The following is a 25,403-nucleotide window of genomic DNA, read 5'->3' on the forward strand; positions in this document are numbered from 1 at the left end:
AGTCTAATGTAAGGGAGCGCTTAGCAGGTTAGCGGTAAGGAGCTAGAATGTAATTCCAGAAGCTATATGGAATCCTTGTACGAATCACAGGACGGAGAAGCAGAGGAAGTTAGGTGGGTGAGGTAGATGAGATTGGAAACAGTATTTTGGATTGGCTGAAGAGGCAATTAACTGGAAGGTCAATATGCAAAAAGCTAAATCAGTCCATGTTTCACCCCCTTAACTCAAACATTAGTTAACGTGCATCTCCATGAATTTTATGCCCATCTATTAAATGAAGCAATGGTGACTACAATGGTGGCGCTAGACATAAAAATGCTAATAAATAAATGGCTACAAGAAAATCACGTTCTAATATGCATGCAGCACATATATCAGAACCCAACAGACTGCATATGGCTAATTTGCAAAGAATTTACAGACATATAAGCATTTCTTGTCAGTAGTTCATATGTGCATAGAGTATTCCTAAAACAGGAATTAACATTGACAGCTTCAGCTCTGTCCCCTTAGTCTGAAAGGTAGTGTGACAAGTGCCAACTGTTCCTCACTCTTTTAGTTGGTGGGACAAACTACATGAATCGCCTGCCCTTTTCCAATGTCCCCTACAGCTCCTGTGCATAACAAAACATAGCAAGAAAGGAATAGGGTACTTCAAACACTTATAGACATCCCTTCTGGGCTTTTCATGTGTCTGGAATTTCTTCCCAAGTGAGAATAGGAACTAGGTGGTGGCCGTTAGGTCCATTTCTGTTGTGTAAATGTCTAAACAAATGGTAATAAACATCACAGCAAAATCAAAGAGGAGCAGTGATTCTGGGAAAGACACCACTTCCAGAGAATACTGTGACCTGGTCACCCAGGCAGATGTCAAGCCACTAGTGGAAGGGTAAGGTAACCAGAAACTCCAAAAATGTTAATCAGAGGAAACACATAGATCGGACATTCATATACATTAAAAAACAAAAATCAGGTCAATCTGATTTGGTGTTTAATTGGTGGTAAATGTACTATATATTCATAAATGGTAGTAATTTTATAGTAAGGGTGGTAGATTTATGGAATAAATTGAAGACTACAGTAAAGAAATGTAAAAACAAATGTGAAATACATAAGACTTTCACAATAATCTATACAGCTAAAAAATTCAAAAACAAACAAAGAAAGCTGTAAAATAATTATTACGGGCAGATTTATGGTGGACAATGTGATCTTGTCAGGAGCATGGCATGTAGTCCTTGATCACAACAAGAGGGCCACACATAGACTTTGCATAGAAACATTAGGAGATCAGAGCAGTAACATGAAGCGGTCATGCAGTCCAACCACTTGGCTGACCTATAGCTCACGCTGATGAGAGGAACTGACTAACCTGCTACATAGAATGTCTGAAGGTGCTGTCAGTGTTACTAGAGACTAATACCGCTCTCATACTGCCCACCCCTGCAACTTCCTGGGGTTTTCAAGCCGAGTTTTTGCAGAGTCTCAGAGTGTCCCAGCTCAGAGTCCCCGTTCACATTGTACCTTGGACCCGGGAATTTCCCAGGTCGACTCCATTCATACTGAACACTGGTCTGCCCTGGAAATACGTGTGAGTCATCACAAGAGGAGCTTTCAATGGATGAAAAATACTGAGATCATTTAAAGGGGACTAGTTTTTTTGCACGCAAAGATGAGGTCAAAGTGGGTGGTATTCACAACATTGCTTTAATCATGGCCGACGAGTCACTATTGTGTAGCCCAGAGTTCCTGTTCTCCTTCTAGACTCTTCTGCGGCAGCATAACTATGACGTCCCAGACACCCAATCAGCTGCTTTATATGAGACCCGAGTTCATTCATATTGCAGGCTAACCAGGGCCGACATGGGAGTTACTCCACCAAAAGTCCCGGGTCTAAATCCCGGGTCTTCAGACCCGGGATTTTTCACTAACACCATTTATACTGCAGCTAAACCCGGGTCGTCTGGGCTAGCCCCAGCAAAAAACAGAGTTTTTCATGCAGTATGAATGGGGTATCAAAGACACTGCTCAGGAGGTCCGTGCATGTGGCCCATCTGTTGCCTACTACTAGACTAGATCCACCAGTCAGTTGTTTTTTTCCTACTGTGAAATTCTATAGTTCCATTTAAGTAGAATGCATGATGACATTCATCCTATAAATTATTCCCTAATTTACATAATGAAAACTTAATTACTAGCAGTGTCCTAAATTGATCAATGAGCAAAATACTGTGGGAATAACTCAATACTGATCAGTTTACACTTGAACCACTGGAATATGGCCAATGTTGTATTACAGGCATAATGGGATGAAGATAGGAGCATTAGGATGTATTCTAAACGGCTTATTGAATGTTCTACACATAAAATGCCATACTGGCTTGAGATCGCACTAAGCAGAATTCCTTTCATAATGTCTCATTTTAATCAGAGACAAAATCATCAGAGCCACTGGTGGATATATAAGACTTGTAATGTACAACAAACAATATCAGCAACTATTCATAGGCCACACTAAACCCACAAAGTGTGTGTATGTATAAAGATAGAGATAGACACACATATACATATTCAGAGTCACCAACTGTCCCTAATTTCCAGGGACAGTCCCAGGTTTTAAATATTGATCCCTGGAAATGTCCCTATTTTTCAATGAAGATCATCTATACAAATAAAAATATTTTCTGTACAATAGATGCAATTCTAACAATATACTCTGGTTCCATAGACTTCATCAGTTCAGTACACGACATGATGGGGACATGTGACGTACCAGGCTCACTAGCACAGTGTACTTATTGTAACATACTGGTAAGTGTGTATGTGGCTCAGCTACTGTACAGAACGCCCACTTCCGGCTTCACTTCTGGCTGTAAACTCTAGTGAGCTAGGTCCAGGTGGCACATAATAAAACAGATAATTGTAATAGGGATCCAATAAACAACCATCTGAAGCTGATGAATAACATGCTGCATGTTGTACTGACAGGTAAGCAGTTCTATATTACAAGTCATTTAGTGCACATTGTAAACCTACCCATTATCAGTATCTCTGCGTATATATCATACATGCTGCAGAAAATAACAGTGCTACATACACATTACATCCATGTTTAGAACTACTGAGCAAGGACAGAGTTGAGCGGATTCTTTCATTGAATATGGTTGAATTAATTTAAAACACAATGACTTACTGTTTATTGAAGAAATACGGCTGGGTTCCTAACCTCTGTGACAGGGCCTGACAGCACTGATCTACATCTTCATACACCTGAGGAAACAAACACAATGTTTGCAGACTGCCCAGTGCTAGAATGAAGAAATAAGGTATAAAACTCTCCTATTCTGTAAAAATTCAACACAAATCCCTCCTAGTTGGTAAGCACTGCAGCAAGCTCTTATGTCATCACAAATGTTTGCCCGACCACAGATCCTGCCACTTGTCCGGTAACACAGATTATATTCAGGGGCAGGCAACCTGTGGCTCTCCAGCTGTTGTAGAGAACGGAGTATCCAAACATATCTCTCTCAGGCAGACATATACTTGCTGGGTAGAAGGGGAGGGCCTAACTCCACACTCAATAACAGCAATATTAATTATGTATCTCGCACATCAGTTGGCTTTTGCAAACTTGCATTTGTTGCTTCCCAGCATGTTCTGACAGTATTATATATAAAATACAGAACTGTGCACATTCTGATGCCATGGCTCCACCCCCTGATGCACAACCCAATCAAACTGTAGGCATGGCCAAGAGGCCAGCTATAAGGAGACATTGTCGTGCCTAGACACACACATAATATATCTACTAGTACAAGCAAACAAATGACTTTGTACAAATTAGTTCATAAAAAGATATACATTGTAAGTAAGAAAACAAAATAAAAAAAGCCCCAAGAACATCTAGGACAAATATCACTATAAGGGGCAGATTCAATTAATTCTTGTAACGCTGTGCTTAAAAAACCGCTCTGCATTAACCCAGAACCCGCTGCCATTTTCACTTTCCGCTGTGTTCAAAATAGTGCAATTCAATTCAAAAACTATAAATGCCTCCCCCGTGTGTTAAACATAGGAGAATGCGAATGTTATTGGAGGAGAGGGGAGGGTTTAACGCTTCCATGTTGAAGGCATAACAAAAATCTCCAGCAATCTCACGGTCATCTCTGGGATTTCTGGTGATTCCCTTGTGAATCCATAGTATCTAGCAATTTTTTGCAGTGAAAATTTAAATTGCATTACATTACCTATTTTTTTTTTTTTTTTATTATATTTTAATTACACTACACTAATTTACAGTTATATTCATACCAAAGTACCTCAAGACACATTACTGCAAACATATATACATAATAGGGTAGATTTGCCATTTTTGCAAAAAATATTTGTGTGCTTTATAATGGGGTTTTTTCAGTTCTTTGTAATGTTATGTTTATACTAGCAGACAGACTCTGAAGAAATTTGAGAGTATATGGTACAGATGGTTGGAGTCTCCATTTTATCTTGTGTCATCTAGTTTAAATGCTCTAAGTACTTAAATGTATGGCTCCTGCAGCTCCTATAATAAGTATTTAGATCCATGTGGTAAACCCTATATGTGTAACATGTGTAACATTCCAAAAACATACTAGTAGGTTAACTGGCTGCTATCAAAATTGACCCTAGTACGTGTGTCTGTCTGTGTGTATGTGTTAGGGAATTTAGACTGTGAGCTCCAATGGGGCAGGGACTGATGTGAGCGAGTTCTCTGTACAGCGTTGCAGAATCAGTGGCGGTATATAAATAAATGGTGATGATGATGTATATGTATAAGCACTTGTAATGTATGATCCTAAATGAGTATGGCACATTTGTGTTATTATACCTTACTGAAATCTTGTAAATTACGTCATTTAATTCTGATATGTATGCAATTGTTTTTTGGTTTTTTTTCTTTTTGTTGATTGTTATGTTTGTATATTGAAAAATTCTAATAAAAATACTGGATTCAAAAGAAAAAACAAAAAAAAACAACTTACAATTATCACATTTTTAATATATACTTTGTTATTTCATTAATTTTAGGTGGTTTACAACTTTTTACCCGGCCAGGAGAGGTGCGAGATAAAACTGCCTATTTAACATATAATTGAATTGCTCACTTGTGCTTTAGCCTATACTTTTATATCAGGCTCTAACTCGCAGCGATACGCTGTTTTCAGTAAGAAAAACAAAAAAAAAAAAAAAAAAAACTTTGATGGACAATTAAATCACACTAAATAGCGTTGGAATTGTTTTCCGCTGTGTTATGCAAACAATTGAATCGGCCCCTAAGAGTGGAAGCCTGAAACAGCGTGGAAGGGTGTCTCCAAGCAATTAATGTTGACGGCTACAGCCTGTACTTTTGAAATTGAAGTTATAATAATAAATGCATAAATTTCAAATAATATTATCACAATATATCAAATTGCAACATTTGCATAAGTGTTGATGTGAAGCAATAATAAATGTTTGCAAAAGGCCAGTTGTAAAGGCTGCATATTTAACATTGGAACTACAAGGCTCAGCATGGCCTGCCAGCCAAGCATGGCCAGGATCATCCTTCAGTAATGTCTAAAGCAGGAATTCCAATGGCTGATCTGCACTGTGGTGACATCACACTAGTAGCCATCTGGAAACAACATAACACTGCATATGCTACCAACGACCATGGTAGATCGAGCAATAAAAGACAGGTTATAATAGGGATTGCAAGCAGGAGCAGGCTATGGTTTTATTGCTATGCGTCAGCTCTCTCCACCCTTTGTCGCTGCTATAGTGCTACACAAAGTCTCCAGCAGAAGATCGCTAAAGAAAGGAGTACTGGGGAATGTTGCAACTTGCCAATGGTGGGGGTCCCAGGAAAGAGACCACCACTGATGTTCGAGCCTGGTGTAAAGGAGGACTGTGCAAAGCCCAGCAGTAAATTTGGCTAGATACACTGATATCACAGCATGTGGCAACAAATACAGTGCGATGGCAGATTATAACTGGTTTAAAATTGATTGGATCGATATCAGGCCTGCTGGAATGTAGTCAGAAGGTGAAACGCCTCTGTGGGCAGTCATCTGATCTCGCTAGCAGACCCCCAGTGTAAATTGTACAAGAGATAAAGGCTGTGTATAGACAAAGTAATTATTTGTAAGGAACCCAGTAAAGTATGAGAGCCTGAGTAACATGTTGCTGATAACGATCACTATGTAGCTGATAATTAAGCCAAAATTTCTTAATTTGCAAATCTAGACTTGGCGGGATTTACTTAAGTGCCGTCTTGTGATTTCTCATCACATAGCTGAAAGATGCTTGAAATGCCTTTTACATCACAGGTTAAACACATGAAAAAAAAGAGACAGTCACTGAGTAATGAAAGAGATACTTCCACTTCCACCACTGGGTTACAGTGTATAAGGTGGTACCATACCGCCACGACTCCTACTGCCTTCATTGTAGAACTATCAAATTCCATTCCCATAACATTGTCATACCGCAAATTCTAAATATCCACTTCGACAACTACTGTAAACCCAAGCCCCTTTCCTGAGTTGGTCATGGTCATTTGGTTATAAGCATAATACACCCTTACATAGAAACAAATGCTACCCATGATTATAACACCTATTTACAAAATGTGTTACAGATTTATGGCTGTTTCCAAAGGAGACTGCTGTCACTAAACACCCAACAGTCATCTACAGACAAAGGAGGTGTTTGTATTGTGGACTAGGCAAACATTCCTGACAATGCAGAATAAATCAAAACTAGCTGAAAATGACATAAAAGCATAAAACCGGTGACCCTAAAGGTGGTTGTACACAACATAGACCGACATTCGCCCAAGCATCACTTTGATGCCCATTTCATACCCTTGGTTAAATGCAGTTACATTTTCCGTAGTGTTGACATCTGAGAGAGGAGACCAATCAGATCTAGACGTTCCGGCAGTTAGAACACAAGTGGCGATGATTACTCGCTATACCTGTCCAGGAGCTGCATTCACTAGTTAGCGGTAGTCTGAATTTCCTGCCCAGTTGTAGCTGCCACCGTTCACCTATCCTGGCTGTCATCATCGACAGTGAACGGATGCAATATTGTAATTGTGGGAGTTCCTAAAGGGGATGTACTGATCTAGATAAGGATATAAAAGCGTGCACAATTCCTTCAAAGACTAATTATTTCTTGACTCAAGTAAGTTGTGAGACTGAAGACCTACCCACTCCTGGACAGGAGAGTGCTGGACATTATAAACGGTGCACCATTATGTCAAATCGCAGCGGCTTTTCAGGTTTTAAGAGATGTGTAAAAAACAAGCCGTATATAGAGCACTAAAGTATTCTAAACTAGAGAGGTTTCCTGAGTGATTCACCTGTGCACATAAAAACCTGTGTTATGTACTAACATTTATGTAAGTACAGACGTATATTATTAACACAAGCACTGTAAATAGAATAGGCTTTATCCTCAATAATAACCCCAAACAAGGTCAGTCCGAACAGGGGGAAGATCTCTTCAGGATCACCAAATTGCTGGATCTACTGATGGCAAGTAACACTGTGTATTCAATTACAGTCAGCTAACACCACTGATAACTTTATGTATTCGTGTTTTGCACTGAATTGGCCTTTAAGTGTTCTTGAAGAAAACGAGGGTGAAGCAGTTTGTCTTTATTTTTACCCTTCAAACATTAAAAACAAAACACTGTATTTTCATGCTATTATACATCTGTAATACAAACATATTGCCTTTCTACTTGTTTTATTATTTATTTTTACTACTCATTAAGGCTGGGTACACACTACAAAAACTTTCAAACCAGTTTGTTAACACTAACAATTTCACAAAGGACAGACGTTCCAATCAGTCTGCCAATACATGCGTACACACTATACATGATTTACCTTCAGATCTGTGCCCTTCATCTGGTCCTGTAGTCATTTAAAGAATGACAGCACAGTATACATTCATTCGTTCCCGTCACATTGCTTAACCGCCTTGTTATAGCTATCCACATGTCCTTACAAATTACATTAGCTTCAGTGACTCAAACTAAATATTCAGTCTCAGAAAAAAACGGACAAATTATTCCATCTACAGCACTCTTTACATTTAGTCACCGGGACATGTTCATTGCCGGCATCAGCTGAAAAGAGCCCGACTCTGTAAACTCTATGGAGATAGTGATCGTTAGTGCATACACACTGCAGGATCGGAAGGTGATTGGAACGAGATTATTAGTTTTACAGACCAACCGACTGAACTTACGACTGGTGCTTTGGAATGACTATCGGTCATTGTGTTCTGCCATATCGGCCCGAAGTCTGTTTACGGGTGTTTGGCCTGAAAGTCGGCTGAAAAACCTGTAGTGTGTACCCAGCCTTAGTTGGGAACCTATTGTCAGGAACATTTTGGATGCACACATCTTGTGCTTTTATTTATAAAAACTGAACATATTAAATATATTTGTTTTGTGTTTTTTTCATGAAATATAGCAGGATGAAATATAGTGTTAAACAATTGAACACATGCATTTGTAAACAGGACTACATGCCTTATCATGTTGGATGAACTTGTATTTTATGTTTAGTGGCTGTAAAATATAGATAAAATAAATAAACAGAATACTGGTACTGCAGTCAATCATGCGATAATGTTCTCTGAAAACAAGAGTCAAAGTGGGGACCCCCAGCACAAATGGCATTTTGTGCCATGACACTCTTATTATGACTGTGCCATTGGGTGTGTCTGTAAGTGGTTGAGATTAGCGTGTGAGGAGGGCAATGATTACAGGGTGGAAAACTGTGCTCCTTCTGATCTCAGGAGCTGTGCTGATTGCAAAGTTTCTTGTTGAATGCTGGAAGGTGCCTCAATCGGCACCTCTATGTAATAAAGAGATCTTGAGTTGCAAAATGACCTTGTGCATTTCAGGAGCTGTCCTGCTTTACAGAGTGGCTGAAGAATGACCATATTCTTACATGTCCTGAGAAATGTTAGAGTGAAGAGGTCACCCTTAATGTCCACCTTTTACACATGAGGCGTGAACATTATACAGGAAAAGGCTTTTTTTTTAGGTGCACAAATACTAAAAATAAAATCATTACATAAATATGGCAGAAAAATGAGGCTGAAACGAGCATTACTTTAGACTAACAACATAAAAGCTGTCATAAAGGGGGTGATCCAACAGCGACAGTACGCTAGAAGTTGAAGTGACATTTTTTTTACGTTTGAGCATTGCCAATCCCACAAATGGTCGCACAAAGCATTCATTCTGGGGCACTACCCAAGGCAGAAAATGGATGTGCTCGATGCTACCTGTTCAATAGACAAATAGGTGCATTTACATTGTAGCAATCTGACCTGTATTGTCTGATCACTGCTAGACCGTTACAGCAAACGATATGTAAAAACGATAACACAGCAGCACGGTGGCTAAGTGGTTAGCACTTCTGCCTTACAGCACTGGGGTCATGAGTTCAAATCCCGACCATGGCCTTATCTGTAAGGAGTTTGTTCTCCCTGTGTTTGCGTGGGTTTCCTCCGGGTGCTCCGGTTTCCTCCCACACTCCAAAAAACATACCGGTAGGTTAATTGGCTGCTATCAAAATTGACCCTAGTCTCTCCCTGTCTGTCTGTGTGTGTGTGTGTGAGTGTGTGTCTATATTAGGGAATTTAGACTGTAAGCCCCAATGGGGCAAGGACTGATGTGAATGAGTTCTCTGTACAGCGCTGCGGAATTAGTGGTGCTATATAAATAAATAAATGATGATGATGATGATGATGATGATGATAATAACAGAGCCGCAGTTAATGCAGGTGATCTATAGATAACGGCAGTAGTTCCCAATTGAAAAATACTAAGCAAACTAGAGGAATAATGCTCTTGGGTGGAAGTGAAAAATTAAATCATTAAATCACCAATTCTGTTCTGGATCAATGGCAGAAATATCTTTTTTATATATCACATTGACAGGGTGAAAAAAAAAAATGCTTTTTTTTTTTCTCTAAAATTTCTTCACTCACTGACCTGTTCCACGTTCTTCCCAGCCCAGCCAATGGCTTTCATTTTTCGCTTAATCTCCCATTTCTTTTGCAGAACTAGAATAATGTTAAGTGGCCAGGAGTAGGGTGAGCTGTACCGAGGTTCAGTGATCTAAATAAACAGAGAAACCACAGAATCCTCAAAACACAACACACTCAGCTTTCATGGCCTAATGGGGCTACACTTTCAAAAAATGAATATTTTCCAAAAGAAATGCATAGCTTGCAGCAGTAAATATTTTCTTTTAAACGTTGCTTCTTATAAATATATAGAAAATAGCTAACAGCTATATTAAAATTTGCTAGATGTATTGCAAAATGTATGTGCCAGCAGAAAAAAAATACATTGTATCAACTAATGGTATAAAACCTCAATGTTTCATTTATGAGAAGGGACCGACAATTGTGAGCAAAAGTGTTTTCTCATTAAAATTTAACCAAGATAAATGCTTCAGAGTCACTCACCTCTTCTAGTGTAGCTTCATCACACCACTGAATATACAACTGCAAGAAAATAAATGATATAAAAATAGAGAATGCATAAAGAAGAAAAGCAATGCAAAGGGGATTTGGATTCACATATAAGGGTGTTTTCTTTATCTTTCCAATACTAACCAGTGGAAACAACGACTGCCCTCATATAAAAGAGTTGTGCGTTTGCTTAATCTCTGCTGCAGAACCTGCCCCATCTCACAAATATCATAAGTAGAAATGAGCTAAGTTGTGTCTGAATGTTACAGTGGTCATTTTGCAAAGAGGCGCATATGCAACTTGATTGTAAATTCGCATTTCCTGGAATTTATAGTCATTGAATTACCACCTGTTACACAATTTCACACAAGACAACTACCCCCTGAAAAACATTGTTGTGTGACGGGATCATTTAGCTTACAAATCATCATTTATTTATATAGCGCCAACATATTCCGTAGCGTTTTACAATTGGGGACAAACATAGTAAACTAATAAACAAACTGGGTAAACAGACAAAGAGGTGAGAAGGCTCCTGCTCGCAAGCTTACACAAATCACTTTTATCTTTGCAGTCTGGCTGGACCGAAATGCAAAATGTAGACTTAGCCTCATGTATCAAACGCCCATTGTCCCATAGATTGTAAGCTTGTGAGCAGGGCCTTCTCACCTCTTTGTCTGTATTACCCAGTTTGTTTCTTACTGTATTTGTTCCAAATTGTAAAGCGCTACGGAATATGTTGGCGCTATATAAATAATTAATGATGATTGAATAGCTGGGATGAATGGTAGAATTTACAACAGACACCTCCACCGTTGTAAATTAATTTACTACAAACGCCCCAACAGATCTTTCACCAACATGCCGGGGGCGGTTCCAACCCCTTTTGCTTACCAAACCGGCGATTGTACACTGGTAGCGTCTCCTGCAGTTGCTCCGGTCACCAGCTGCTCAGGAGTGAGCGTGGAGAAAGACATCATGGGAGGAGTAGGGGCAGAAGAGGTAAAAAGCTTCCTCTCCCTATTCTACCCTACTCTTCTCACAGTCATCGCACTACAGGTATTGTATGAGAGAGCGCAGGAGAATTGGGTCACCAGGAGGCAGGGCAAGACACTCGTCGCTGCCATACCACCCCCTTGCCAAGGACCGGGTTCTCACATTGCCTCATAGGAGGAACGTCCTAACAGCATGTACGCATCACCTATAGGTTTGAGTCCATAAAGTACACTCTTCTATATTTTGTGGGCTGCATTCATCCTATGAATTCTATAGGAAACATCACTTTGTGCTTCACACCCCTAGTGAATTGATAGTCTGCATCGAAGTTGATATGGGTCAGCCTATAAGATACTTCCTTGTTCTGTGTGTAGGTGACAGATACATTTTGGACTACCAACACACTGGAGTCATTTAAAACTAACTGATGCTCAGAAAAAAAAATATGTATGATACACTTCCATCACTGACAAGTGTTACAGATTACATCACATACAGTTCTAGATTGTGTTAATGCTCTCCTGTAGCGTATGTCTGTATGTATCATAGTGGAGTGAAGTGTAAATGGACATATACTTTGTCATTTCCAGCAGTGCTATGAGAATATGTGTAATTGATTCATGTACAGAGTATGATTTGATTCAGAACCAAGGTACGGTTAGCTTTATGAATTACACTAATCTGAAGCACAGTGGGTAGAAAAACCCTCAGGCAATTCTAACAAATGTACATACATGTGTAATAGTTATTACTCTACGATTGCTTGAACAATGTAACACAGAAATCACATATTCAACAGTATGACACTACCTGCCTGTGTGTATATAGGATTGTATATGTATATACAAGGGTGTGTGGCTGCATTCAGCAAGAAACACACATGGCGAAAAATTCACTGTGCATAGAGATTACTGATCCTTATGCAACATGTTCCGTCTGTGCTGATGTGGAACTGGACCACACAGCTTACACAGAGCAAAATGACACATGCACTACTTTGCTCTAGTTTAATAAAGCATATTACATGGGGATCAATAATCTCTATACAAGATTCATTTTATTCTGTGTCTAACTAGAGTGAGAAATATAGGCGAGAGGACAGGGGTGTACAGTTAAAATAAAGATTTTAAGAAGCAGCATTTTATGTATTGCAGCTGCAAAGTTTATCACTCTGCTCGAAAGAGCTTTCAGTCTCAGCATATCTTCAAAGTAATGGGCAGCGCAGTGGCCCATTACTACCCACTTCGGGAATCGAACTCATGGTTCCATTCCCGACCATGGCCTTATCTGAGAGGAGTTTGTATGTTCTCCCTGTGTTTGCGTGGGTTTCCTCCGGGTGCTCCGGTTTCCTCCCACACTCCAAAAACATACTGGTAGGTTAATTGGCTGCTATCAATATTGACCCTAGTCTCTCCCTCTCTCTGTCTGTCTATCTGTGAGTGTGTCTATATTAGGGAATTTAGACTGTAAGCGCCAAGGTGGCAGGGACTGATGTGAATGAGTTCTCTGTACAGCGCTGCGGAACTAGTGGCGCTATATAAATAAATAATAATGATCTGCAACATTTTATGGAAAGGGCATCCATGAGAACACTCAGTCCACCAACGGGTGACACTAAACATTTCAACATTAGTTTTGCATAATACTTGTTTACTTTACTTTTTCACTTTTAAATTAATTTGTTCATTGGCATTTAATAAAAAAAAAATCATGTCTGATAGAAGTAACAAAGCATACAGCAGAGCATTTAAATGATGAAAGAGAATACCGTGTTAGGAGAACAGAGATAGTTTGGTATCCGTTATATTTAAATTTCTCAAACTGTGAACCAACTTGGGTTTCTGACCCAGCTCCAGTTTTAATGACACATTAGGACATGACATACCGTACCTCTGCTGTCAAAAGCTTATTATTAACCAGTTCCATGTATGCTTTCATCTCTGCCCTCTGGACTTCATCCAACCCGTCACTGAGCGAATGGCCCTATGTGGGGAAACAGGCCAAAGGCTTACTCTACAAACACACTTGTATACTGCTTGTCCTTAGCATATAGTACACCTAATGATTTATCAATCAAATCAACAGTGATAAAATCAGAAGCAAAGTAAAGAGCAAAACTGGCCATGCTGAAATGTTGTCATAACAGATCAGCAACTGGTTCCATAATATACAGAGCAAATAAATGATTGGCAAAGTCTGGTTTCTCAGCAATCAGTTCTGTTCATCAAGAATCAACACAATACGTGTAATGTTATAGTGTATGCAATGCAGTCAGATGGAATCAACCAATCAGCAAACAGACTGCCCAACCTGAACATTTATCATCAAAGATTACTGACCTTACTGGTTGAACCTACCCTTCCTGAGCTATTATTTCAAGTTCACTAAAAACATTCATATTAAATGTTGTATGTTGTAATATAATAGTGTTTAAACAGTTCTACCGATGCCAATACTCTCTCCAAGGATCCCCAGCTAGTAAGGGATCAGCCAACAACTGTAGATAAAAGCAGAGAGGAAGAGCCCAGATAGTGTAGTAAACATTGGTACACAGAAGGAATCAATGGCTTAAATCTGTATACTTATATATAATAATGTTTATCTGGAAGAACATCAAACTCTGTGCCCCCAAAGCGTCAGAACTTCTTACTGTTGGTATTACCATGACCACACACTCCAAAAGTAGGTCTAAAAGGTATCTCAGGATTAGCCTCTCCCAAGGTATTCAGTGGGTCTGGAAATCAGTATTATAGTATTCCTTAAATATTCCTACTATACCGGACCTGGTAGCAGTGTCATTAAATGGTATCTAGGCCACTCACCTTGGGTCTTTCCTCTCTTCCCTGGCGCCCTGTCCCCTGGGACTCTATCCCCTAACCTCGCTCTTTGCACGCTGCCCCCTCCACTGGGACCCTGTCCCAACACCAATCCCTATCATCTCTCTCCCCTAACAACCAATCCCCCAACATTATTGTTTAAGATATAAAAAAAAAAATACACGCCAAATGGCAAGTTGATTTTTCACTTCTTATGGTATGTTTATTTAGAAGTGAATAATAATGTTTTTTTGCCTGTAAACAATTAAAAACAGAAATAAACACAAAATTCCAAAAACCGAAAAACCAGAAACCCCAAATTTGATTACATCTAGTTGCGGAGATGTCTCTTACAAGAGGAAAGCTGGTTGTGCCCACTGATGAGCACAGGGCAGACCATCTAGATGCACCAGTGCCAATCTAAGGCATGTTGCACTGTGCATCGAATGCACGCTGTAAATCCTGGAATGCATTATTATTCAAAGGGCACCGAGTAGTAAAGACAGATGTTAATCTATTAGCACAATAACGTTGAGGTGTTGAAATAACCACCAGGCTTCTTTAGCAACACAGAACACTTAATGAGCAGTTATTGACTATAGACAGTGAAGGCAGCAATTGTATGGGCTGGACCGACCTTCATAAGAATACAACCCATCTAATAACTCTGGGAACCAGCCCCGCATGAATGTAATTGAAGCGTCTCTATTGTGTCCTTGTGAATTGTTATGCTCCATTTCATAAATATTACTGACCACCACCACTCTTGTGAAGACGGGTTTTCTTCAAACTGCCTGTAACTCCTAAAAACCTTAAAAGGGTCCAAATATGGTATTTACATTCATGCAGTAACTTGTAAAGATAATTGCCATTTGCACCACATTATTACAATACCCTGAGCATAACTAGAGTGTCACGGGCGAGTCTCTTACTACAACTCTTACCTTGGCTTTTACAAATTGGACTATTGGTCCCAGCTCTGATATTACTTGATTGCCGACATGGATAAAGGGCACTTTACCTAGGGAACATAAAAGGATAAAATGTACACAGACTGACTATGTATGATGGCAAATAAAAGCATAATGTGTAGATCTTCAAATCAAAGCTACACCATACATTATTGCCAATATTAACAAAAAAGAAAAGTTGTCAACATATAATCTTCTGAATGGGTCCTCACAGGTGAAACATCTGAACTCCAGTAAGTCAATGTGATCCTTTAGAGAACAGTCGATAGACTTGTTAATAAGCTTAAACACTGTATGATTAACTTTCTTATTACATTCTATGAAATATTTTAAAATAATTATTTATACAGTAAAGTAAGAAATAATATGACCTTATTAATGGAATATTAAACTAGGTCTGATCTATTAGCATGGGGCTTACTTCCCTCCCCCTTCTGTTATCAAGAACTATGGACACATTAAATACTTATCACATTCTAGGATCTCTGTCTGATCAACAGGACAACGGTCCAATTTGGCCACATGCAGGTTGCACTACTGATGGAGATCGGCCCATTCGAATGAGCAGCTGGATTATATTTAGCGTCACTGGTGTCTGCAGATGGGAAATGACCACACGCAGGCAGGGTAGGGCTGGCAACTTTTGGCCTGGTTTGAGGTCATCTTCAGATTGCATTTGACCATTCAAATTTTTGTATGTTTGTACAAGGTTGTTCCATTGCTTATAACTTACAAGTCTTCAACACCACCCCCTAGTCTTCCTCTTGTACGGTTGTGTGAGAAGAGGACCCTCTTGCTGTATGTTCCTATGAATTCATTCTGCTTTGAATCCCTTTCTGCACAGTACTGCAGAATATGTTGCTGTATTGTGAACAAAGTTTTATTTTTATATCTCCGATCTCCCCAAGACCTTTAACTGTCTTACTTTGCAATTAGGTGCGGTCACTTCTGCTTATAAAACAGCTGTACAGACCATGTTACTCTATAACCTGCTTACTGTAACCTGCTAAGTTACAGTAAGACACAGGAACTCGCTTATATGAGGCTCATTACAACATACCTTAACTTTTGCATTATTCTGCCTCATAAACTACTTATATCTCATTTACACTAGGCAGGTCCAGGATGAATACATGTGTCCTGTCTCCAGTTTGTCCTTCCTCACATCTGATTAGACGGTAAGCTCACTGTACAGTAGTTATCAAATATACTGCTAAGGTTTACCTATATTACAATTTTTTCTCTGTATGGGGGGAATTCAATTAGCCGCGATGTTTCTCAGACCATCGCAGCTGCACGTTTTTACTGTTACTAGGGTACAAATATATAGCAATTAGTTTTCCTTGCACCCCATAGAGGTGCGAGTGGGGTCTCAGGGGCCTCCATTTCCTTAATCCGGCCCTGGGAATGCCCACGAGACACCTCGCACTGAATTGAATACCCCACCCCTATGAAATGACTTACCTCTGTACTCAGTGTAATAAAGAGACAATATCAGTAACAATGTCACACATGGCAATAATTGGGTGACTTACTAGTAAACTTGAGGAGATAAAGAGAAGGTGTAATCGTGTAACACTTTTTATGCGTAACTCTGATAGCATGCAATGCCCACTGTTCAATAAGATACTGCTGAAAAGTCCCATCTTTTACCCACAACTTAATCAAAGGCACATGATTACTTTTTATGACAAGGACAACTGAGATCTTTATTGACGTTGCTGCAATAAATTGGTCTATATTTTAATGGAGTGAGGACACATAGGGAGAGTTCTGTGGCACAGTGGTTAGCATTGCTGCCTCACTCCGTTAGCCTCATGAGTTCGATTGCAACCCTATCTGTGTTACGTTTGTATTGGTTTGCTCCAATTTCCTTACACACTGCAAAATCATACTGCTAGGTTAACTGGCTTCTAAAAACGTGTGTACGTGTGTTTTTCCTAAACCTATTGAAATACATAGTAAATGCTTAGACCATTCCAATTGTATTTCAAATAATAAGAGAAAGCATAACTGCAATCACTCACAATCATTTCTAGTAGTTATCATTGTATTTTTAAAATTGTGCACGTATCCAGTAAATGGAATGCCAAACACATTTAAGCAAATCCAAAGAACACATTAAGAAAACCAGCAAAATTATTTTATATACTATGGGGCCGATTCAACTCAGTTACTACAATAAAAGTGCACAGTATTACCGTTCGTACAGTAATTTTAACACTGATTTTTGCTCGTAGCCCTCGTGGCCGTGAGAGCACAAATCCGGGTTAAAATTACCATATTAACAGTAATACAATTAGCGCTGCGTTATTCCTACACTAACGTGGCCGAATAGAATGAGTGAATATTTTTATAGAGGTGAGTGAACTGTACTGACTTGTGTATGATGTCACAGCTGCTTTGTTTAATTAAAATATCATTAAAAGCATCTAGCTGCATACTGCCATATTTTTGTAAATGCATTTTACGTGTCCAGTCAATGGGACTGATCAGACATATATGGTTAGCAGCAATGTATGCTGCACACTTTTTGACCCCCTTCACCTAACACCACAGATAAAAAAAATTAAAACTTTAGCAAAACATTTCTGTTCTAATAGAATGATTTCTGTTCTGGCCAGACAGAGATCAAGCTGAGATTGTAGAACTGATGTGAATCCGTCTAAAATTATTATTATTCTCAATTTTATACCGCTAATTAATTATACAGCACTGTACAGAGAAGGTTTCATTCGCTCACATCAGCCCTTGCCATAGAGGCATGTGACCGCACACACAGATGAGGGACAATTTTACTTTGAGCTTGATTAATGGGCTACAATGTTTTTGGACCGTGGGAGGCAAACAGAACACCAAAAAAAACAAAAACCATGGGCACACAGTGACAACATACAAACGGCATGCTAATTACACCATACTCAGAGTAAAACCTAAGTCCTCAGCGATTCAGTGCTATCCACCCTGCCCTTTAAATGATGTGCGTGTGCAGATCTCTTATTCGCTTTACTGTGTCTTCAGTTTTGTTAGTCCCAATAGTATTATTCTGCACACTTACAAAGGTTTTTGCTGAAAAACTTTATTTAAAAAAATATGTAATCATCATGCTAAATCAGTACGATCATTGCACAGCCGGAGGAGGAAGGATTATCATACGAAACTGGGGGAAAAATGTGTTGCTCCCTGTGGCTTCACATGATATTTAGAGGTTTTGGAGTGTTCTTCACCAAATGTTCCCCTCAAGCACATGCAGGAAACCTGCTGTTAGACCTGGTTCACACAGAGTTCATGCTAACAGCAGGCTCTGTCATGGTCCTTTTCAACACATTCCCCCTTCTCTTGCTCACAGTCAGCCTAAGGGTAATGGATAAGGTACATGGCACCAACAAAGACCTCATCTGCATCCATACTCTAAAGTGTATGACAAAAGGAATGAAGGTCTTTTTGAACTGCAAGGAGTCAAAGGTTTCATTCAGCCTGGACTGCCATGTTGCTGGTGGACAGATCTTTTCATATTCTGACATCCATATTCAATACTGGAAACCACCCTTACATTCCACTACTGGAGGGGAACACTCATCCCGTCTAAAATAAAAACTGGAGGCCAATGATTGCCAAATTTCTATGTAACTTGCCCTGACCGTAAAATACAATAAACAACCAGACAAAAATGAAAGGAAAGAGAATTTCTATAAACTGTGTAATGAATGTGTGTAAAGGAACAAAAATTGCTCAAAGTGTACTGGTCACCTACACACGTTGCATGCAGTAATACATTCCATTTTTAGGAATTGCGACTTCAAGCAATCCAACTATAATTGTCTGTATTTTCCTTGTTTCAGCTATTTACATGTGCAGGTTGGCTGTAATACAGGTCTATACTAAATAGCAGACAGCAGTGGGTGACAGACTTGAATATAATTCAGTCACCGTTGTAGACCAGTATTGATGAGGACATAGACATACATTGTTACGTCCCATATGAATGCAAAAAAAAATAAAAAGAAGATCAATGAAGATATCACAGAAGCAATCTTTCTGAAAGACAAGAAGCCACCATGGAAATTCAAAACCCTAGAACGTCCTTTACAGAATGAATACACAAATTTCACCAACAGAATCGACTTTACCAAAAATATCCACTCGACTTCAAATACTGCAAATGGAATGGGCAGATATTTTCACTTAATCCCAATGGTTTCAATAACCTTGTTTGATTATTGCAGCGTAGAGGGCAAGCCAAGGGATAAAAAAAAAAAAAGAAGATCAACATGGGCCACAAACATTGGACGCAGTTGATCGGCTGGAGGGGAATATTTAAGATGTTACTGTAGTTAAACATTTACATCTAGGCATGTGTGTTACTCGTTCAATTCAGAAAGAGCAACTGTAAACTTTCTGTACTGACCAAAATCAGATGTGGATGTGCAAGTTTCTCTGTTTCGTACAACATGTGATAGTTCGATGTATAGAGGAATCAATGCCAATTATTAGATAATTCATTTGTGAACTGACAGATCTGCTTTTGTGCCCACCTTAATCCTTCCTCACTCATGCCATCCCGATACCTATTGTGACTTTTAAAGCCAAATAAAACACACATTTTAAAAAAAAAAAAGTTTGCCAGGAGATTTAAACAAATAGGAAAGTATAAAAATGACCATTTCTATGTTGTTCCTAATCTGTTTCTCTTGCATAGTATTGGCACAAAGGACAATGTCTCCTAGCAGTACTAACTGCTTTCCAATACTATATGTGAAGCATTTGGCCTTAGCAGCCTTAATAACTCTTCCCTTGTATCCTTGCTCAAGCTTTCCATTAGTTTCTCTATCAATTGATGCTTAGAGAAAAGACAGCTCAGCACCTTCCCTCGGAGATCAATATTCTCTTTATTGTGACACCTACAACAGCTGTAGAGTGGTTATTATTTGTAGATATTTTAAAGATATGCAGAGCCATCAAAGCACTATTTCTAAAGTGTTAGCCATCCTAGCAGCAATAGAGCCCAGCTCAGCAGTGCTAGGTTGATGTTTAGCCGATACATCCACTGTATTTCATTGCTTGTGTGTTGCATGTGAGTAATATGCTCAAGTTTTCAATAGTTATGACTGCGAGTGAGAATATAACCCTATATCAATGGAGATGGAGAGCAAAATGTTGATTTCTAAGGAAGTTTTCACACTTTCCGTTACTGGACTGTGTTCTATGTTGGGAAAAACAGTTTAGATGGTTATGTGCAAATAAAAATGTCGGTGTAAAATGTGTTTTTTCCACTTATATTATAAGGTCAAAAGGGAGACTATCATTTTCTTTATTTACAATATATGTTTTATTGAACTGAAATTCCTATGTGAGCAGACCCACGGTGCTTCTTATGCTGGCTGTAATATCACATTGGGCAACTGGCCCAATATCACTGCTTGGCTGGCCCAAAAAGAAGCACTGTGAACAATAAATCAAAATAGCTAGGCTCATTATTGGGCATGTAGCTAATTGTAGTCAGAAGGTGGCTGCCATAAACCTGTGTGTATACACTAATATGCCTCTGTGATGCCAGACCTAAACCAGTTGACAGCCTGAATGCCGAATGGCACGGAAGTCCAATTTGGTCACTTTTGCACGTGGCCAAATTGGACAGGGCTACAGCTCCCTTGCATCAGGCTCATATGCAACAAACGCCGTACAACACAATCGATCAGAGCAATGTGTTCCTCTGTGTGTAGCCAAATCGGTCATAGATCCAGCCATTGTACAACCAGACCGAAGAGCGTGTGTGAAAATTCTTCTCTATATTACCCTGAGGACACAGAATAACGTATAGGGAACAATAAAGAAAGAAATATAGACCCAGCAAGGATTCCATCAGATGACACACACAGCACAAGTCGGAGGACACAACATTACAAACCAACAAGTCACAAAGACAAACCATTTACATATGTACAGTGTGCACCAGAAGGTTATATATTCTGGACGCACTGTCCTACTACGGGGGCACAACGTGAAGCTTTGCTCCTCAACACAAACCGAATATTTTCAATTTGTTTGCGACATATTACAATCAATTGCTGCATTAGTGAGGGAAGGTGACTTTCCTGCTTCACTCCACATGTAAAGTGGCCGCAGGCTTTCTATACATAGGAGCTCCTGACTGTGACTTATGCACTTGTAGCAATCTCTGCTTCCCTACTAGCGGGGAGAAATTTGTAGCTCTAACAGGTGAAAATAATATGCCAAGATTTATCATTTTTATAGCCTTTTCCAGCAGCAAGAATTACAAGTTGTGAGAAGAAAAATATGCGAGCATGCTAATGCGGATACATTTATGACTGGAAGGCTCGCGTGGTGTTGCTATGGAGACACAGCACCATTCCAAATACAGCATTCTAAATGAATACCATGCTTACCAGATGGAGACATATATTCAGCGTTTGCCCTACAAACCACCTGGACTGGCAGATTGCACATTTGTAAGAAGGCCTGAAAGACATTGAAAACAGAAATAAAGCATTTGTCGGCTGATGGCAAAAAAACAGATCTCAAATAAGACAATATGCAGCGGCTCATTAAACATGTTTACTAAGATTTCAAGCTCTTTGTAGATTTGTACCATAAGCACAAAATCTAAGGCACTGTGTAAAGGCAGATAGACAAGTTTAGAGAGGCATGCAGGATGTAGGTACACTGTTTATATAATGCCCTCAACAGAGTGGGGTTATATAGAAGAATCCAAACTGCTATTATTGGGAGAACTCAGGACAATCAGATTGCTGTGATTGCTAAAGACATTCAAGTAAAGTATTACAATAATGAGAAATATTGTCAGATTCATAAATATGGTTAAAATCAATCATAGGTAATGTGGCAGGACAGGAACCCTCATATTATCTTGTCCTTATAAGCTTCACTGACAGCTGCAGGCTCTCTTTATCTATAGGTGGCTGTAACACTACATACTCCACGCCAGTGATGGGCAACCTGATACACTGCAGAGGACGCATAGGGCAGCCCTTTAACCTTCAGAACAGCCGCACGCTACCCTTAACCACAGTCACAAGTTATTACGTTTAATCAAAGACAGACACCTATGTGTAATAACATATCAGCAGGCATTTTAAACATGTGTTACAAGGTAGAACAGGAGAAATATGTGAGAGAAGATGCTTCAAGCCATAGTAGTTAAAATGGATAAATGTATTCAGTACCCTAACCGCTATGAAGTACCATCAACTGATTCACAAAACTCAAGACTATTGTTTCTATATAGTAAAGCACATTTGTGCTACAAAACTGAACCCAAGCCTAGAAAGTATAGTCTCTTTACAATGAAACATAAAATAGTAGTTAAAAAAACATTTTTGGCACTTGGCTACGTAGCGGACAACCAATGTAGGTATAGATACAATGTATCCTTTACAAAGACCAGAGCTGTGATAAATTGGTAATCTCCAATTACGAACCAATACATAAAGTATGTACAGACTAGAGGTTTTCACGTTGCTTCCCTCCGGGGTTGATCTAATGTGAGCTCTGCATGGTGAATTCCGCTCGAACAAATGCAATCACAGAATGTGACACTGGATAATGTTTACCTTTCAGTTCACTCCACTGTATGTAGTTTTGTTTGTAACACAAGCACCTCAATGTACAGCACTGTGTGTTAGACATCGGCACATTATAGAAAAGTGATAATATATATCATGATAAACACGCTTGACAAAAAGTAACTATAAGAAGGTCTACCCTGTGCTTCAAAGCGTGTTTTTCTTGATATTTTATGACAACAAGCAAGTCTTCATTTACAGCATACTTATCCACTCTCCCGGAACATGCGGGAGACTCACCAATTCTAGATAGGTCCCCGGGAGAGCAGGTTATTCTCCCACTTCCTAGTGAATTTGGCGGGGTGGGGGCTTCTGTGATGCAATTGCTTCATTGAGCCTCAGGGTCATAATGACAAGATTCGCTGCGCCCTACAACAAACCCCCCGCCACACCTCATCTCCCCTCCGCACTCCCTCTCTTGCAGGAAGCATGTACAATGTCCATTTATAGAACACCAGCTTAAAACCAAGGCCCAAATTGGTGTTATACCAAGGGTACAAAATAATGGAACCAGCACATGGTATTGGAACTTTGCCTATCTGGTGGTAAACAAGGGGGAGTTACAAAGCGGAGAGGTATAAAGAGGTAATTCTGTATTCAATAAAACGACACGCCCAACATTAGAATTAAGGGACATTAAATGCCTATAAATACACTTATTTTGTTTCTTAAGAAAAAAAAAAAAAAAATATTGTTGCATTTTATCATCAAAATCTAGGAAATCTATCAAATTACATTATTTTCCCTTTACTATCAAAATGAACATTTAAATCATACACTTCCAAATCCCCAAAAATATGGCTGTGACTTACATTGTATGATTTATGGAAAATTAATATGTGGCCAATAACTGAAGTCTAGTCTGTGTCTGAATTACTTTATATGCATCACGTGCTGCTTCATAGATGGCTCAGGAGACACTGTGTCTGCATTACACTGGGGCTTGTGAGGATGATCTAAGGGCTTTCAGACTTCTAGTTATCAAACAACGTATAATAGAGTCAGACAGCGTGGAAATGACAAAACTCTGCTTGTGCAGACAAAAGGAAGCAGAGCAAAATAGATGCTTGGGAACGGATTTAATGCGAAGACTCAATAGCCATTAGTCATTTAATAGTTACTCTTCCAGTTTAATGCTAGTGTCATAGAATTTCATAAACAAACCCACCATACGTTTCGTAGCTGTAGGAATGTGGATGGCTGCTATAGGGGTGGACAAAATAATACAGATTTCAGGGGCCAGTCACTCAAACCTAGGAGTCAGCAGAAAAGATGTGCAGCTATTACCCGAAAAGAAGGGACCACCGGAAGTAATTGGTTAGACCCACTGGCTATCTGACTGGGGATTTATCCAGTAATGTCATCATATAGGAACACAGTCCATTAATAAGGTGTATATGTTACCTAATGAAGGCTCTATGACACTCCATTGGATGTCAGAGTAATCCATATTTGTGAGAAGCAAGATGGCGTCTGTTTCAGTATAACACAAGATATGTTCTCCCTGTGTTTGCGTGGGTTTCCTCTGGGTGCTCCGGTTTCCTCCCACAATCCAAAAACATACAAGTAGGTTAATTGGCTGCTATCAAATTCACCCTAGTCAGTGTGTCTGTACGTATGTTAGGGAATTTAGACTGTAAGCTCCAATGGGGCAGGGACTGATGTGAGCGAGTTGTCTGCACAGCGCTGCGGAATCAGTGGCGCTATAAAAATAAATGGTGATGATGATTATGAAATGCCTCTGTAAGGACGGTGTGAAATGGCCTGAAATTCGTTAGAGGCTTCATGACAAATCCTGCCTGTTATATTCTTCATTGTTTAAAATAGGACATGTTAGGCTTGTGTATAGGTACAGCTCTATGTTCCCTCTGCAGGGAGAGCGCATAATATATTGTCACACTATCTCCAAATAACCTACACCAGCTTGAAATCATGCTCGCTCCTCGGGCGGGCTTGCTCTACCTCACAGCTCCTCTGCCTAGCAAGCTAAGAGGAACTCACCCAGAAAAAAAAGCATAATTTAGACAACAAAGCCGACCTATTGCATTTGCATATTACGATTTCTAATATATTATGCACTCTCTCTGAGGCGAGAGTATAGGCAACAATTTTTTATTTATTTATTTTTTTAACATGTACATAGTTCACAAGACATTATGTAAAATAACCCTACAAAAAGGGAGGACCTATAAATAGTGAAAATCATTGAAAAAAGATGTTGACAATAGTGTGGACTGATGAGCTATACAGAGTAAGGCCAGATACACACTGACGTAAACATGCTGATACTAGCGTGTAAACGAGATTGGGGATGGACTCTATTGGTCCATTCATCCCATTTTGACCTGCACACAACACGTGGCAAATATGTGACATGCAGTGTCACTGTTTCTTAATGCCAGTGGGTAACCAGCCTAAAAGAAGAATTGGTGTGTACAGATTAGCTATGAAACATAACATTAGTGCAGACACCATCCTCTAGAACAATCAGG

General features: G+C 39.4%; 1 protein-coding gene across 1 annotated transcript in view; it reads right to left on the bottom strand.

The window, feature by feature from the left end:
• Positions 1-25,403, bottom strand: part of MTX2 (metaxin 2) — a 61,696-nt gene that overhangs the window by 1,963 nt on the left and 34,330 nt on the right. Inside the window, exons 4-9 of the mRNA XM_075180566.1 lie at positions 21,715-21,787; positions 15,281-15,357; positions 13,411-13,503; positions 10,519-10,557; positions 10,040-10,165; positions 3,194-3,270 (exon numbers count right to left, since the gene is read on the bottom strand). Of these exons, the coding sequence (XP_075036667.1) occupies positions 3,194-3,270; positions 10,040-10,165; positions 10,519-10,557; positions 13,411-13,503; positions 15,281-15,357; positions 21,715-21,787 (485 nt within the window). The remainder of the gene's footprint in view (positions 1-3,193; positions 3,271-10,039; positions 10,166-10,518; positions 10,558-13,410; positions 13,504-15,280; positions 15,358-21,714; positions 21,788-25,403) is intronic.

This window comes from Mixophyes fleayi, chromosome 7 (genome assembly GCF_038048845.1).
Source record: "Mixophyes fleayi isolate aMixFle1 chromosome 7, aMixFle1.hap1, whole genome shotgun sequence".
Taxonomy (NCBI): domain Eukaryota; kingdom Metazoa; phylum Chordata; class Amphibia; order Anura; family Limnodynastidae; genus Mixophyes; species Mixophyes fleayi.